Below are 17,588 nucleotides of genomic sequence, written 5' to 3'. Positions count from 1 at the left end.
ACCCGGCAGGTCAAGAACTAATCCGTCGTGGTACTGAGCTCCATTTAAGGGTTTGCCGCTGGCCAATGGGTTGCTGCACAAGGCGGGATTAATTTCATTGTTGATAACAAGTTTTAAACAAATAATAATGGGCCAGAGGCCCAAGAAGGAAGCGATTATGTAGTAGCAGGTTTGGGCCTAATGGAGTCCAATCTGAATCAGCCCACGAAGCGGGCACGAGATTTGGCGCCAAAGTTTTCCCGCCAAAGGGAGGGACCCCACCAAGAGGAGCGGTTTGATACCTCTTATCTTACCCTAGACTAGTTCAGTAGCCACCATTCACGACTAACCACTCACCACCGGAGAGATTGATCAAGAGAAAGAAAATCAGATTCAGTTGTTAAAACTTGAAAGAGTGATTAGATAAGCATGGATCCAGGGAATCCCGCTTCAACGCCGGAACCTGAATCACCGACCTCTCCCTCCGCCGGTTTCAACACCGACCAGCTTCCACACACCAGCCATGTTTCCGAAGACGATGAGGCTTCCGTCGATCCCGACATCATTCACGATGAGCCTGAAGACGAAAACCCGGAAGAGGACGAAGATGGAGAGGATCTATACAACGACAACTACATGGAGTCAGTCCTCATATTCCTCTTCCTTCTCTTCCCCCCTCAAAATCTCCAATACCGTTTTGTTCTTCATTTCTAAGTTTTTTATTTGTGTATTGTTGTTTACAGTGATTATCGGAGGTTGGATGACCATGATCAGTTTGAATCGGCTGGGCTGGATGATTCAGTGGAGGATGTTAGGGATTTCGATCAGATAATGGAAGATCGAAGGGCTGCGGAGGTGGAACTAGATGCTCGTGATGGTCGCCTTAACAATCGCAAGTTCCCTCAGCTTCTCCATGACCAAGGTAACCTTTACTTTCTCTCCTCTTAATTTTTTTGTCCTCAGATTCCAATTTGTTAACACGTGCCTCATTTCATCTTTTAATGTTTAGGGTCCTTTGTTTTATGATATTAATAAGTTCTATTACTAGTTACATATGTCCATTACATTGGATTTAGATCCGTGAACATAACTTGTTGACTTGAGCCTGTTCCTGGTGATGCAATGATTTGATTGTCCCAGCCAAATTTTAAATGTCATTCATCATGAAGTATTGATTTAAGACCAATATATGTGCTGCAGAATTTCATATTTTCTACGTGCTCTTGCACAACTTTACAGTATACGTAGAGCTATTTTTTCGCTCTCTGTTATTTTTGTTAAGGCAATGGTGATTTATCTTTGAATATTCTATTGCAGATACTGATGATGACAGTTACAGGCCCTCCAAAAGGGCTCGAGCTGATGCCAGGGCTCCTAATCTGAGCGATGATGATTTCGATGGGTTGCATAGTTCACCTGGAAGGTCACAGCCAGGACACTCTAGAGATGATGTTCCGAGGACTGATCAAACTGAGGATGATCAATATGATGTACTGTATGCTTTATTTATTCTATTATAATGCTTCCACAATCTCTAAGCTATTAAGTTTATGTTAACAATTAACATGGGTACATGAAATGTAGGATGACTTTGATGAGGAAGGTGGTTATGAGATGTACCGTGTTCAAGGAACACTTAGAGAATGGGTTACAAGAGATGAAGTCCGCCGCTTCATAGCTAGAAAATTCAAGGATTTCTTGCTCACGTATGTTAATCCTAAAAATGAACACGGTGACTTTGAATATGTGCGGCTGATAAATGAGATGGTGTTAGGTAATATATTTTCTACTGAGTCTTAAAATCTTGTACATCTGGTAGTGACAATATCTTCTTTGCGTCAGCTTATTTCTTTCCTCCCTTTTTTGTCGTCTCTTTTAATTGCAGCCAATAAGTGTAGTTTGGAGATAGATTACAAACAATTTATCTACGTCCATCCCAACATTGCCATTTGGCTGGCTGATGCACCTCAGTCTGTCTTAGAAGTAATGGAAGATGTTGCTAAAAATGTTGTCTTTCAATTGCATCCAAATTACAAAAATATACAACAAAAGATTTATGTTCGTATAACAAACTTACCAGTTTATGACCAGATTCGGAATATAAGGTAACAGAAACAAACCAACCCGTTCCTTTATCCTACTGCTCCCCTAGCTTTCATTAGATAATAAACTAAAAGCTGGTTCTTTTGACAGACAAATTCACTTGAATACAATGATTCGAATTGGGGGAGTTGTAACTAGACGTTCAGGAGTCTTTCCCCAGTTGCAACAGGTGAAGTATGACTGTAATAAATGTGGGGCAACTTTGGGACCTTTTTTCCAGAATTCCTACTCAGAGGTGAGAGTTGGATCCTGTCCTGAGTGTCAATCAAAAGGGCCATTTACTGTCAACATTGAGCAGGTACAGTTCCACAAATCCTTTTGTTTTATGCCCTCTGTTATTTGATAAAGAAGCTGAGTGTGAGGATATTTAAATTACAATTACGGATGCACAATGTGCTGCTTGTTGGTTTACTTTGATTAGGCCAAATGTTTGCATGAGGCTTGTTCAAGTGAAATGTTGTATTATTGTTTTTTATTCACAGATGATTTGACATTTTGGATTTTCTGTTACAATATAAGTTGACAATCTCTCAAATGAAAATTAACCCTTTTCCTTCTGTGATTGATGCAGACAATTTACAGGAATTTTCAAAAGCTCACTCTCCAAGAGAGCCCAGGAATTGTTCCTGCAGGTCGTTTACCAAGATACAAGGAAGTTATACTATTGAACGATCTGATTGACTGTGCCCGTCCTGGGGAAGAGATTGTATTGTCCTCTGCTTGGACTTCTTAATTTGGTTTGTGATTTGTAGGATGATTCCTTATTTTCTTGTACATTATTCTGCCGTTTCAGGAGGTCACAGGTATCTATACTAATAACTTCGATTTGTCGCTAAACACAAAGAATGGTTTTCCTGTGTTTGCCACTGTTGTCGAAGCAAATTATGTCACAAAGAAGCACGATCTGTTCTCTGCTTACAAACTTACTCAGGAAGACAAAGAAGAGATTGAGAATTTGAGCAAAGATCCAAGAATAGGAGAAAGGGTTTGTTCTATGGAATTATTGCTTGATATATTTTACTTCATCATTTAGTTATTTGGTTTCTAATGTGCTATGAATTAAATTTCAGATTATCAAGTCTATTGCTCCATCAATCTATGGTCATGAAGACATCAAAACTGCAATAGCTTTAGCTATGTTTGGAGGTCAAGAAAAAAATGTTCAAGGAAAGCACAGACTGAGAGGAGATATTAATGTTCTACTTCTTGGTGATCCAGGAACAGCGAAGTCACAATTTCTCAAGTAAGAACTTGTCAACATGTCTTAGACTTTCACTTCATAATGGTGATCAATTAATTAACTAGTTTATATTTCAAATTTCTTCTGCAAGGTACGTTGAGAAAACTGGGCAACGAGCTGTATACACCACTGGCAAGGGGGCGTCTGCTGTGGGTCTCACTGCAGCAGTTCACAAGGATCCTGTCACAAGGGAGTGGACCTTGGAAGGGGGAGCCCTTGTCCTAGCTGACAAAGGGATCTGCCTTATCGATGAGTTTGACAAGATGAATGACCAAGACAGGTAATAAACAGAAATTAGATTAGCCTGAAATTTCTCAATATCAGATTGTTAATCCCCCATCCTCTGCGGAGGAAGTTATTGGTTATGTATGACTTTCTCTTTTTATCACATCAGGGTAAGTATCCATGAAGCCATGGAGCAGCAGAGTATAAGCATATCAAAAGCGGGAATTGTTACATCTCTTCAGGCACGCTGTTCTGTCATTGCTGCTGCCAATCCTATTGGAGGAAGGTAAGCAAATATGAGGTTGCTTGTATCTGAGTGTAAACTTGCTCTGCTTATTAGTGTCTCAGATAAGGTTCTAATGTGTGATACACTGATACTGAAGGGTCTCTAATGTCTGTGTATTTAAGTTCAACCTTAGGTCGCTTATTAGTATTAATTATTTTTACCCTCATTTTCCAAGCTTCTAATTGATGTTACCTTTAACTTTGATTTACAGATATGATTCCTCCAAAACATTTTCTCAAAATGTTGAATTGACAGACCCTATTATTTCCCGTTTTGACATCCTCTGTGTTGTGAAGGTAATGTTTAAATTCATTGCATTGCTTCTTCAATAGATTCTTGATTTATCCATATTCGTATGTACTAAGGGACTTCTTGATTGTGCAGGATGTGGTTGATCCGGTCACTGATGAAATGCTTGCAAAGTTTGTAGTGGACAGTCACTTTAGGTCACAACCAAAGGGTGGTAACAGAGACGAAAAGTCGGTGACTGAGTCCCAAGATGATTATGCATCTGCCATGCCTGTTGATCCTGAGGTTTTAATCAAATCCGACTGCTGTTGCTAACAACTTTGTTTTGTTAGATAAACTTATATTGTGGATTCTGTTTCTGAGTGAACTTTGTTTGCAGATACTTCCACAAGAGTTGCTAAAGAAGTATATTACTTATGCTAAATTAAATGTATTTCCAAGACTACATGATGCTGATTTGGATAAGTTGACACATGTTTATGCCGAACTGCGGAAAGAATCCTCGGTAACTCTTTGTCTCTTCTCTTGCTAAACTTCTGTTCGTGATTAATTGTCTATGCGACTTGACTAAGATGCTATCGTTATTATCATATATAGCATGGTCAAGGGGTCCCTATTGCTGTAAGGCATATTGAGTCAATGATAAGGATGTCCGAAGCTCATGCGAGGATGCATCTCAGGCACCATGTCACACAAGAGGATGTGGACATGGCAATTCGAGTCCTACTTGATTCATTCATTTCAACCCAGAAATTTGGAGTGCAGAAAGCTCTTCAAAAGGTATTGAAAATTATTTTGGCTCTGCTGCAGAGTGCTCTATGAATGTATCTTTCTAGCATGCTGTATTGTTACATATTTCTATTATCTAAATAGTGAGTTTACTGTTGCAGAGCTTTAGAAAATATATGACTTTCAAGAAGGACTACAATGAATTGCTGCTTTACCTTCTCCGCGAGCTTGTCAAGAATGCTTTGCGTTTTGAAGAAATCGTTGCTGGATCTACTTCAGGTCTTGAACATATAGATGTCAAAGTGGAAGATCTCCACAATAAGGTATTTATGCTTGTTCTTTGTGTTTGTTTTTGAGCTGAGATAGCACTGAATTTAACTCATCACTTTGTCTTTTTAAATTGCAGGCTCAAGAGCACGAAATATATGATCTTAAACCATTCTTCAACAGTAGTCACTTTTCAAGGGCCAATTTTGTATTGGATGAAGAGCGCGGAATAATCAGACATCGCCTTGCTAATTGAACAAAAGCATCCATCACCAGTTCACCACCAACATTGCTAGTTTATTATCGTAGCAGCAAGCTGTAGGGACAGTACATTTTTCATCTAGCTGTCTGTAACTATAAAAAGATACTCAGTCTTCATGTGTTTCAGATTTGAATGTTCCTTTGAGTTGTTGATGCCTGTGATAATATTATTCCTCATTTGTCACTCTTAAGAAAAGGCACTTTTATAGAGCATAGTTAAGATAGGACCATATGCTATTCTCGGTGGGGAATATATTCGCGCACGGTAAAGCGATTGATTTCATTGGGTGATTTTAGCTGCTTATATTAGATTCTGTATTGTTAATTAGCGGCTTCTCGGGTACTCTATTAAGTTATTACTGTGTGTTTAATTTCTAAAAAAAAAAGACAAGTGGCTATTTATTTTACTTAAATTTTTATTATTACTAGTATATGTATGCGTAATTTGTATGGGATGAGATTAAAATATATAAAATGTTTTTTTTAATAAAAATATCTATAGTAATTTTTTATTATAAAAATTTTATAAAATTAATTAAATTTAAAGTTTACATTATTTTTAATATTGAAAATAAATAAACTTTGAAGATGAACAATTATTTATTAATAGTAATATATAGTTTGTGATTAAATTGAAATATTTATATTAGAATTTTATTTTTTTTAAATAATATTAGTAGTTGTACATGAGTAAAACTAGCAAATGTATTTATTTTTATGTTAAAATCGATTTGAGTAAAGTACATTTTAATGAGATTAAATTTGTCCTTAAATTGCTTTCTTTATTATCATAATTATTTATTGAGAATTATTTTTGTTAAAATCTATCAAAAACTTTTATATTCTAATATTGCATTTATTGTTAGAATCAAAGTAAAATGACCAACAATATTATTTGTTGAAATTTACTAACATATTTTATCTATTCTTAAATTAAAGTAGTTGTATTTGTAATTAACAATGGTTTCATATTTTTTGTTAAGAGGAGTGTTAGCGCCCAGCAGTTTAGCCATCAATTAACCATCATCAATATTTTTAATGGTGTGAGATGAGGTGCTGGCTAAATTTCAATAAAAGTGTTAGACTCTGAAACTTTCTCTTTTGTTAATGTAAATACTTACCAAAACTATTAAAGATAAGATGAATGTAAAATATCTTATTTTATCTGTTGTGGAATGATAGAAAAGATGTGTTTAAAATATTGAATTGTTCATACCTAAAAGAACAATTATTAATACAGGCACTTTCTACAAGAAAAAAAATTGTTACAATAGAAAAAGAAGAAATATTCGATTATTCAAGAATTTAAGTTGATTTGTTTGTCCAATACAACTATTTTTTTCCAAAAAAACAAATATTTGCTGTCTCAAAGATTAAGATATCACTTAAGCATTTATCAAGTGTTTTATAACAATATCTACTAATCAAGGAGTTTTTCTTTCAAATTATGAGTTTGATTTTTACTAACAATGTTGCTTGAGGGCAATAGAATTAGATCTTTGAATATAAAATCTTCAATTATATTTGATAGTACTTTGAACCTTAAGTATATTCTTTTTTTTTCTATTTTAAAGAAGTAAAGATACAATGTCACTTAAATTAAAATTAGTGCATTTTACAATTTGAGTGAATTTTAACGAAATCAAGCTCTAAATAAATATTGTGGTCGAATACATGACCATAAACAAAGCAAAAATTCCTTCTCCACGATACAATAATAACTTTATCAAATATATGTTTTTTTCTTTTTAGACGTGTTACAAAGTTTAATGTGGTTGAAGTAATTTGTTTTTCCTTTATGTTTAGTACTATTTTTCATTGATATAAAATATCATTGAGAGTTCAAGTCAATAACCATTCTATACATATTTTGGTCTTGAGATATTATTGAAAGGTAATCAAATGACAAATAACCTTTTGACATATGATATTGAGACTTATGTGTTTGCTTTTTTAATGACATCATTAAATTTTAGGGCAAGTTACCTAAATAAAATGAATAAATTTTAAAATTGTCCAATTATAACTTTCTCTAAAGTGTTACACGTTAGAACTTTTTCATACATGTATGTAAACCGCTACAAAGAGTATCTGTTTACAAAATCAACAGCAAATGCGGAGGCTAGCACGGTTTAGGTGGAGCAAGTGTTTGAACAGAAATCGCTACATGATTTAGTGGTTTTTGAAGGAGTTGTTTATGCATAAATCCTGTGGGCAGCGGTTTATGTTAATATGTTGCCTAGAATAATTCACTGCACCTTGTAGATATGTTATTAATTTTTAACTCATTTAAATGCTCTAACTATCTTTCATTTCAGCCTAACTATAATTTTTTAATATCTATCATTCTAATATACTAAACAAAAACATTAAATTAAATAAAAAATTATTAAAAAAATACTAAAAAATACTGAAAATATTAAAGAGTATTGAAAATATTAAAAAAAATATTAAAATTTATATTAAAAAATATTAAAATTTAGCGAGTACTAAAAATATTAAAAAAATATTAAAATTTATATTAAAAAAGAATATTAAAATTTATTTTAAAAAATTTAAAGTACTAGAGAGTATTTTGAGTTTTTTAAAAATAAATTTAATATTCTTTTTTTTAATATTTTCAGTACTCTCTAGTACTTTTAGTATTTTTGTTTTCAATAGCTTTTTTTTATTTAATTTAATCTTTTTGTTTAGTATATTAGAATCATAGACAGTAAAAAAGTATAGTTAGGTTGACATGGGAAATAGTTAGGGCATTTGAATGAGTTAAAAATTAATAATATATATACACAATTTAACGATAGATTAATCATTGGCCTACTGGACTGAAGGATACAGTAAAAAATCAAAACAATACAAAACGTTGTCATGGCGATAAATTAGTACTAATTGTTAATGATCTTCTCCGTATTATCCTAAGTAACATGTGTATAATCTGTTACAGAGTGCAGCTAATTATCTTAGGCAACATATTAACATAAATCGCTTCCTCCAGCGACGAAGCGATTTATGCATAAATAACTCTTTTTAGAAACCGCTAAATTCTATAACTATTTCTGTCTAAACACTTTGATAACGATAAACCCAAACAAAAAATGCCAAGAAATTGTGATCGCTTCTTTCTCTAAAACGCTGTTCCGTCAAAAGACGCTTTTAACCTCTCGCCGGAAAAACCTACATTATGTAATAACAACAGAATCAGGGAGAATATAAAAAAAAGACAGTTCTATTTCTATTTTATTAGTATTCTATAAATTAGTATTAGCTCCACCCAAATCCCGCTAGTCCCCGCGTTTGTCCTGCAGCGGTTTACATAGATATACAACAAAATTTAAACGTGTAACACTTTAGAAAAAGTTATAATTGGATAATTTTAAAATTTATTCATTTTATTTAAATAACTTATTCTAAATTTTATATTCTCTTGTATCAATATAAGAGTAAAGTATGCATACGTATAAGTAGCATTATGTTATGCTTATATCTTGAAAATTTATATATTTTTTTGAGTATTCAATAGAAGCCACTGATAATAATAATTTTTAGCATTTAAAAAAATTAATTAAAATCTCACGTCTAATATATTTATGAGATAGTTATATAGTATATAAAATATTTTTTGATAAAGTTTTGTAATGTATATATAGGACTAAATTATTATAGTTAAAAGTTATTTGAATATTTTTTATACTATCAACAAATCACATAAATTAAATGTGAAGTACATGTTAAGACTTCAAAGTTTAAATTTAAATCACTAAATATATAAAAATAAAGTTGAATATAAATTTATCATTACTTACAAATAAGGGTATTTAAATTTAAGCCAATGAGTAATAGTTCAAATGGCATAATTTTTCTATACTCAATTAAGAGGTTGCGGGTTCGAGTCTCCTATCTTTAGTAAAAAAAATATTTAAATTCAAACCAATCTAAACAAATATATTATCCAATCCAAAATCAAAATTGATCAAACCCGTAAAATATGATCTAATATTATTATTTTATTATTAAATTTAAATTTTATATTAATATGTTTATTTGTTACATATAATAATAATAATAATAATAATAATAATAATAATAATAATAATAATAATAAGAGAAAGTATAGGGAGTCAATGGAGTATCTATACAATATATACAATGAGGATATATAGATGTTCGATTCAATAGGATATCAGATGTTATTATCTCTGTTAATCGGATGGTTATTCTGAATAGTACGAGTATATTGTGTTTGAGAGATTAATAGTATTCTATCCGAAAAAGTCTAGCAATTTTATTGAATTTTGGCCAGCATATAACCAGCAGAGAAAGGTGAGTCATTAGATGAAATCGCACACCAATCTCACACCATTAAATCATTATTGATGGCTATTTGATGGTTACCAATCACAAAAGTTGCTGGTCCCCTAGCATTGCTCATTTTATCCTATATGTTCATTTTTAACTCATATTAGGCCAAATAAATAGTCTATTGTACACATTGTACAAATACTCCATTGGTTCCCTAGCGGGATTCAATAATAATAATAATAATAATATTATTATTATTATTATTATTATTATTATTATTATTATTATTATTTAATAAATTTTTTCTAAATATAAAATTAGATTTATTTATTTTTTGTTTTACCAATATAAAGCTACTTTTATTTTTTAATAATAAAATGTTAATTTTTTTAAAATTGAATAAACCAAATAAATCCAAATTCACAATAATTTGGATTGTATAAAGTAAAATCAAACGGATCTAATCCAAACGGCAACAAATTACATCCTTTGAATTGGATTGATTTTTTCTTTAAATTTGATCAAAACCACAATGCGAACACCATTTCTTACAAGCACATGGATCAACCTTTTAATTGAAAAATATATATTTTCTTTTCTCCAAACAAACTTGATTAAAAACAACATAAATAAAAAAAAATTTCTTATGGAGTGGCGGGGTCAGGAACCCCAAAAATAGCAAGCAAAAATTACAAGTCTCTAAACTTAAAAAAATCAAACATATCAAAAGCTAAAGTTGAAATAACATCAAGTATAGCTGCATCAAAAATGTGAAGACCGATGGAGAGATCATGTTTCTTTTTAGTCATTATATTTGCAACTGTATTAACCTCTCTTAATATGTGATTTTAATCAATATTCTGTATACATCTGTTTAGGATCAGTATATCTTGTACAAACTGCCTCCAAAAGTGAGAGTTTGGATATCCTATTTTAATAACCTGAAAAACTATTAAAGAATCAAACTTCACAATAATATTTTAAAGGAAAAACTATCAAAAGTACCCATGAAGTTTACGAACGCTGACAAAAGTACCCGTAAACTAAGGAAATTAACGATGTACCCATGAAAGATGAGTTCAGTATGACAAAAGTATCCAAATCTTAATTTTTTGTTAATTTTTTAATAAAATTTCTAAACTACCCTACACTCAACCTCAACTCACTTTTTCAACCTTTCATAATTCAATTTGCACCAACTCTTGCCATGGAGTCCAAAACTATTCCTACAACAAATCAGACCGAAATCAATAATAGTGGTGGTGGTGGTGGTAGAGGATCGGACCTCAACCGATTCACTCATAAGTTTATAATCCATACCCAAACCAAATTAATCAAACACCAAAAAATACTCAAAACACAAAAATTTTCAAATCCATTCATCCAATTTCAATTCACTTTAGCAAAACTAGAAATAGAAAAAGCCATCAACCATAAAAAATTAACAAATCCATTCATCAAATTTGAAATTTATTTCAGCAAAAATCAAAAGTAGAAGTAGCCATCAACTGGATCTTCTGTAAATCAATCTCAGCCTTCATAAAAAATAGAAGCAGATTTAAAAAAAATAGAACAGTATCATTTTAGTAGTAACTAAATCAATTTCTGAAAAGAAGAAAAATAAAATAAAAATGTTTTAAAAAAAAAGAAATACATTTTTCTTCGCCAGCTGACTGTAACATCGTCAATGGCAAAACCTCCATCCACAGTGCCGCCTCCCTTTGTTCTCTGATTTCTCTTTATCGAACTCGCTTTCTGCAGGCAAGAGTACCACGACCCCTCTCTCTTCTCAGGTGTGCGACGACGGTGTTCTCCTCAGCTGGGTCAGACACTCCACGACGACGTTCTCCTCTGCTGCAACAGGCACGTCACGGCAGCATTCTCCTCAGGTTGGGTTACAGGTGTGCGATGAAGGTGTTGTAGTCACCTTAATAGTGAGAGGGAGAAGCAGTGAGAGGAGAAGAAATTGGCGGTAAATGAGGAGAGTTTCTATGACTCTGTGAAGGTTTTTGAGGGATAAATGAAGAGAGAGGAAGAAGAGAAGAGAAGGAGTGACGGTAAATGAGGAGAGTTTCTATGACTCTGTGAAGGTTTTTGAGGGATAAATGAGGAGAGAGGAAGAAGAGAAGAGAAGGAGTGACGGTAGAATGGGGTTAGGGTGGGGTAGTTTAAGAATTTTATTAAAAAATTAATAAAAAATTAGGATTTAGATACTTTTGTCATACGAAACCCATCTTTTATGGATACAGCGTTAATTTTCTTAGTTTATGGGTACTTTTGTTAACGTTCGTAAAATTTATAGATACTTTTGGTAGTTTTTTCTATTTTAAAAATCATTAATAACTACTATTTAAAGACCCTTAATAATCTTCCAAAATTCAGCATGCATGATGGTACAGTTACTCAAATTGTAGGAAAAGGCTTTAATAAACTTGCAGTATTTTACCTTGTAAAGTTTAACATACATGATGGTATGGTTATCCAAATTTAAAGTACGAAGATGTGATCATTTAATTGTTATTTAGCTTAAAAAAATAAACTTGTAATATTTACCTTTTTTAATAATATAATAATTATGTATATAAGAAGATTATTTGCAACATAAACTGTGAGTTGCGCATTCTCCAAATAGAATAAAAGTTTAATTTTTAGCTTAGATATCATAGGACATTATATATCAAAATATATCTGCAATTAAAATAATTTCTAATTTTATCAACTTGTGTTTTTTTTTTTTTATAATGAATCATCAATATTATATATGATCGTTGCACTTGTGTATAGTTTAATGGTTTAATTTTAAATAACTTATTTTAATTTAAAGTTGTATATTCAACTCCCATAACATCAATATTATATTTATTGCACAGGATGATATATAAAATATATGAAGTATTTCTTATTTTTTTAAACGAAAACACATAATGTAATCGTTACTATAAAATTTTATAAAATAATGGTTAAATTCAAAGTTTAACTGTTTTTATTATTCGATGGGTAACTATTTATGCTAAAATAATTATGTAATTATTTATTTTAGTCAAATTAAATAATTAATATAATTAATTAGTTATAGTTAATGTGTTCAAATAAAATATTAAAGAATTTAATATTTATTTCAACTAAATTAAGTAAATGATTAATTATAATATTTTAAAAAATTATTAATATAAAAATATAAAAAATTAATGCAAATTAAAAAAAGATCAATTCATTTATTTTAGACAAATAAAATAATTAACGTAATTAATTAATTATGTTAATATGGTCAAATAAAATATTAAATAATTTAATATTTATTTTAATTAAATGAATTAATTAATTAATTAATTAATTAATATATTTAAATAAATCAGATAAAATAAATTAAAAATTATTTTTAAAATATGTCTTATCAATAATTTTATTAATTGAAGAAATTTAATTTTAATAATATATATATAATAGATAGAGATATAAATGAAGAATTCTTTTTGGTTAGCAGCTGAAAGAAAAATCTTTAGGGCGGATAATGATTTATTAGGAAACCCTATTGGATGGATAAATGGATTAGGTATAAAAAACAAACTATTCTACCATTTTGTTACTATATTTAAAACTTGTTTACGAAAAGAAATGAAGAACTATATGTATTGATAAAAGAGTGGGATTCTTCTTCTTTTTAATTAAAAGTTATTATAAAAAATGAGTTAACATGCTCTTAAAGTCATATGATAAGTTTATTATTAATAAAAGATTTTAAATCTATTATTTAATAAATACATTAAAAACTTAAAATTTGATATATTTTTAACAACTTTTTTTTAAAAAATTTCTAACCTTATCAGATAACGTTTTAAGTATTTATTGGGTGATATTAAGTTGATAGGAAAAAAATTTGTTTTTATTAAAAAAAATATTTTTTTCTATTTTTTAGTTGTTATGAAATTATTTTAATTTCCTAATTTGTTTGTAGGCAATACATATATTAATTGTAATCACAAATTATGCTATTTCAAATTAAATGACTTATATAATGGTGATCTCATTTATTGTTTTAAATGCTACATTGAATAAGTCATTATTACTTTTGATTTGGAATTAAATGAGAATAAAACCGGATATTATATTTTGTTCTTTAGATAATTATCTTTTAATTTTAGATATATTATCTTGGGCAATGTACTGAAATAAAATAAATGAGAGAAACCTTTACGTGATTCCAACAATTGAAAATTGCTTACGTGCATGTGCAATTTTATTATTATGTAATCCGTGGGAGCTAACCACGGTTTTGAAATTACATGTAAACCGTGCCAGCCTGCAACGGTTTACGTAGAAGAAGGTTTGAGGGTAAACCATGGTAGCTAACCACGGTTTATGAACGAAATAATATGAGCAAAAACCCCTCTAGGCAGCCACGGTTTATGAAGGGTTTATTAAACTCATAAACCCTTGTAGGCTGCCACGATTTTGAAGAGTAGGTTTTGTATATATATATGAGCGAGCTTGAAGTTGCTGAAGAGATCATTGTCACACAATGGCAAGTGAGGAAGAGAGCTTTCTTGTTTTAGTGCATTGCTCTGAAAAAATTAAAAGAAGCAAAAAATATGGTGTGAAGTTCACTGACAGAGAACCATTGAGTGTATTCATCAGTTCATCCAGCACTTTGTCAGATGTAAAGAACAGCATCTTGCAGAAGCTTGGGGTCTGTGGTAGCAAGTGGGTGAAGAAGCTATTCTACAAGATTCCCATCTCAGTTGTCTCGACCGGTGTTAAGTATGATACATTTGTGCTAGCGGATGATGAAGATATTCGGGTTCTGTTTCATTGTGTTAGGAGTTTTCCGGAGGTCAGAATACACGAGTTGTATGCGAAGTTGGAGGTTGGTGTCGAGAGTTCTGGGGCATCAGCTCCAGTTCATAGCTCGACTGCCGCAGGCGGTGCGTCCAGTTTGATGCCTATGGCAGGACCATCTGTTCCGCAGGTCGCATCCCCTTCCTTCACGGCAGATTTAGATCAAACCGAGGCAGTGGGTTCTGTACCGTTGGAGAATCCTGGGGTCTGGCAGCAGGCATTTGAGGTGAATACCGGTGGTGGCATGATACATGATGTTCAAGCCTTCGGGGAACCTGATAGAGTAGAGAATGCAATGCGGGACGATGACTCTGAAGGGGAGCCTGTAGATATCATTAGGGACAGTGATGATGACACAGGTGCCAATCTACATGCACAGCACGGGCCTTCAAGTTCTGGCACACAGCAGTACCCTCCACACTTCTCCACTCTAAACTTGGAGGCTCTGGGTCAACAGGCGGACGAAGGTGCTACAATTGGCGGTTCTTCTACAGAATTTCAGATTGGACAATCATTCCAGAATAAAGATGAGGCTGTTCTGAGTGTGAAGGACTATAGCATCTATCGAGGTATTGAGTACAGAGTCGTGGAATCGGATCATCTGAAGTATCATGGAAGATGCAAGGAGTTCGGCAAGGGTTATACTTGGTTGATTCGCATATCGCTTCGTGCACGAAAGGGCACTTGGGAGGTTAGGAGGTACAACGGTCCGCACACTTGCTTGGCCACCTCTATTTCCAGTGATCACCGTCAGCTTGATTACCACGTTATCTGTGCGAGGATTTTTCTGTTGGTTAGGGCGGATGCTGCGGTTACGATCAAGGTCTTGCAACAAGCAACAGAAGCCGATTACGGGTTCAGGCCTAGTTACAGGAAGGTTTGGATGGCAAAACAGAAGGCAGTAGTACAAATATATGGAGACTGGAAAGAGTCGTATGCCGAGTTGCCACATTGGATGCTAGGGGTACAGTCGACCATGGCCGGGACAGTCACTGTGTTGAAAATGTCTCCTGTTCGACTTGGGGATCAGGTCGATGAGTCAACGGTGTACTTTCATCGTCTTTTCTGGACATTTCCACCCTGCATCGAGGCCTTCCAGCATTGCAAGCCCCTCGTGAGTATTGACGGTACCCACTTGTATGGCAAGTATGGAGGCATATTACTGTTGGCGATAGCGCAGGATGGGAACTCGAACATCCTCCCGATAGCCTTCGCCCTTGTGGAGGGAGAAAATGCGGAGTCATGGTTGTGGAGGGAGACAATGTGGAGTCATGGTCCTTCTTCTTGTCCAACCTACGATCGCATGTGACGCCGCAAAAGGGTATCCTTGTTATCTCTAATAGGCATAATGGCATCAAGGCTGCACTTGAGGCCCCCGAAAATGGTTGGCTGCCTCCACGTGCTTTTCGAGCGTACTGTATTCATCATGTGGCTGCAAATTTCAGCCTTAGCTTCAAAGGTAAAGATGCAAGGAGGATGCTGGTGAATGCTGCTTATGAAAAAATTGAAGCAGAGTTTTATTACTGGTTTGACATCATGCGGACTAAGAACCCGGCCATGTGTGACTGGGCGAATCGTATGGAGTATGACAAGTGGACCTAACATGAGGATAGCGGTAGACGGTTTGGGCATATGACAACCAACATTAGTGAATGTGTGAATTCCGTGTTAAAGGGAACTCGCAACCTCCCGGTCACCTCGTTGGTTAAGTCCACGTATGGGAGGCTTGCGGAGCTATTCGTGGTCCGTGGACAGACGGTGCAGGCACAACTGGGATCTTGGTATGAATTTTTTCAGGCGTTGGTGAAGGCTATTGAGCGGAACATAAGAAACTCCAGGTGCTTCACTGTCACATTATATGACAGGCACCAATCGGAGTACACAGTGGCTGAGACCACACCGACCGGGAACTTCTCGTTAGGTAGCTATCGAGTTTCCCTTAAGGATCACACATGCGATTGTGGCCACTTTCAGGTGCTTCATTATCCATGTTGTCACGCCATTGCATGTTGCACCCACTCGCGCCTGAATTGGGCGTCATATGTTCACGAGGTGTATCGCATGACTGAAGTGTTTAACGTGTACAAGCTAGGTTTTGTTCCGCTTATCCCAGAAGGCCTATGGCTCCCATATGCTGGACCGACAGTCATTCTTGATCCTAACATGAGGCGTGCCAGGGAAGGACGTCCAAAGGCAACCAAGATCCACGGGAGCATGGATCAGTCTGTTGAGAACCACCCGAAGTGCTGTGGGCTCTGCCGTCAGCCTGGTCATACGCGCAGGAACTGTGACTAGCGAAGACATACTGCTGCAGGGGATGGTTAGATGTTATGACCTTTATGGTCTTGTTGTTGTTGTCTAAGTTGTTCTAAGATCGCTTAACTTGAGTAATGTTAGGTCTTGTTGTTATGACGTTGATGGTGTCGTTGTTGTCTAAGTTGTATTAGCAAGTCTTTATTTGAGTAATGTAAGGTTGTTTGAGTCAGCTAATGTCGTGAATTTGTTTTGTTTATTAAGTTCATCGATTTATCTCCTATTATTTTAGATGCTTAATTGAAACACTTTGGTATGCATATGAATGCGCGTAACAGTTCTGACAATCTAGTTCGTAGCCGTAGATCCTAAAACATATATAATTATCACATACCTATATAATTATCACATACATATCAAATAACATACAACCGCTGTCTGAAACATGAAACCATAAAAATTATGCTACGAACATAATCAAACATAGTTTCCACCATATGTAAAAAGATCACATAACTAATCAAAATCCTTGATGGTGTCACTGTCATCATCGTCGAGCTGACCAAGCATGTGACCTCTGGTGCCACACAAAAGAGGATGCCTCACCCTCCTTGGTCGCTGATACGCCTCTGGTGTGGATGTATGTGGCGGAACGGCATTGAATGCTGATGCTGGGGTCCCTCCTAAGGCGAACCACGGGTCAGATGGAGAAGCTGGAGGCTCATTGAGGTCAACCGGTAACTGATGCTGAACATCATGACAAGGTGGCTGGTACTCGGCAAACTAGGAATGATCCTCAGGCATCTGTGGCCTATAATGAGTCGCATCATCGTCCTTCAGCATGTCTGCTATATCCCTAAA

The 17,588-nt window shown here is 33.9% G+C and overlaps 2 protein-coding genes across 2 annotated transcripts; both read left to right on the top strand.

Moving 5' to 3' along the window:
• The first annotated feature begins 259 nt into the window (after positions 1 to 259).
• LOC112723182 (DNA replication licensing factor MCM2) lies at positions 260 to 5,664 on the top strand. Its single transcript, XM_025774443.3, has 17 exons — positions 260 to 620; positions 723 to 901; positions 1,297 to 1,469; positions 1,564 to 1,753; positions 1,865 to 2,084; positions 2,173 to 2,380; positions 2,654 to 2,788; positions 2,876 to 3,067; positions 3,153 to 3,325; positions 3,414 to 3,602; positions 3,717 to 3,833; positions 4,045 to 4,129; positions 4,218 to 4,367; positions 4,462 to 4,587; positions 4,680 to 4,862; positions 4,973 to 5,134; positions 5,218 to 5,664. Exons 1-17 carry the CDS (start codon positions 409 to 411, stop codon positions 5,332 to 5,334), a joined length of 2,811 nt encoding a protein of 936 aa, XP_025630228.1. The 5' UTR covers positions 260 to 408; the 3' UTR covers positions 5,335 to 5,664.
• Positions 5,665 to 16,106: 10,442 nt separating this feature from the next.
• LOC114924705 (uncharacterized) lies at positions 16,107 to 16,769 on the top strand. Its single transcript, XM_029289992.1, has one exon. The coding sequence runs from the start codon at positions 16,107 to 16,109 to the stop codon at positions 16,767 to 16,769; it is 663 nt and encodes a 220-aa protein (XP_029145825.1).
• The last annotated feature ends 819 nt before the right edge of the window (positions 16,770 to 17,588 follow it).

The sequence above is a fragment of the Arachis hypogaea genome, chromosome 11 (assembly GCF_003086295.3).
Source record: "Arachis hypogaea cultivar Tifrunner chromosome 11, arahy.Tifrunner.gnm2.J5K5, whole genome shotgun sequence".
Taxonomy (NCBI): Eukaryota; Viridiplantae; Streptophyta; class Magnoliopsida; order Fabales; family Fabaceae; genus Arachis; species Arachis hypogaea.
This window is presented reverse-complemented; position numbering and strand designations above follow the sequence as displayed.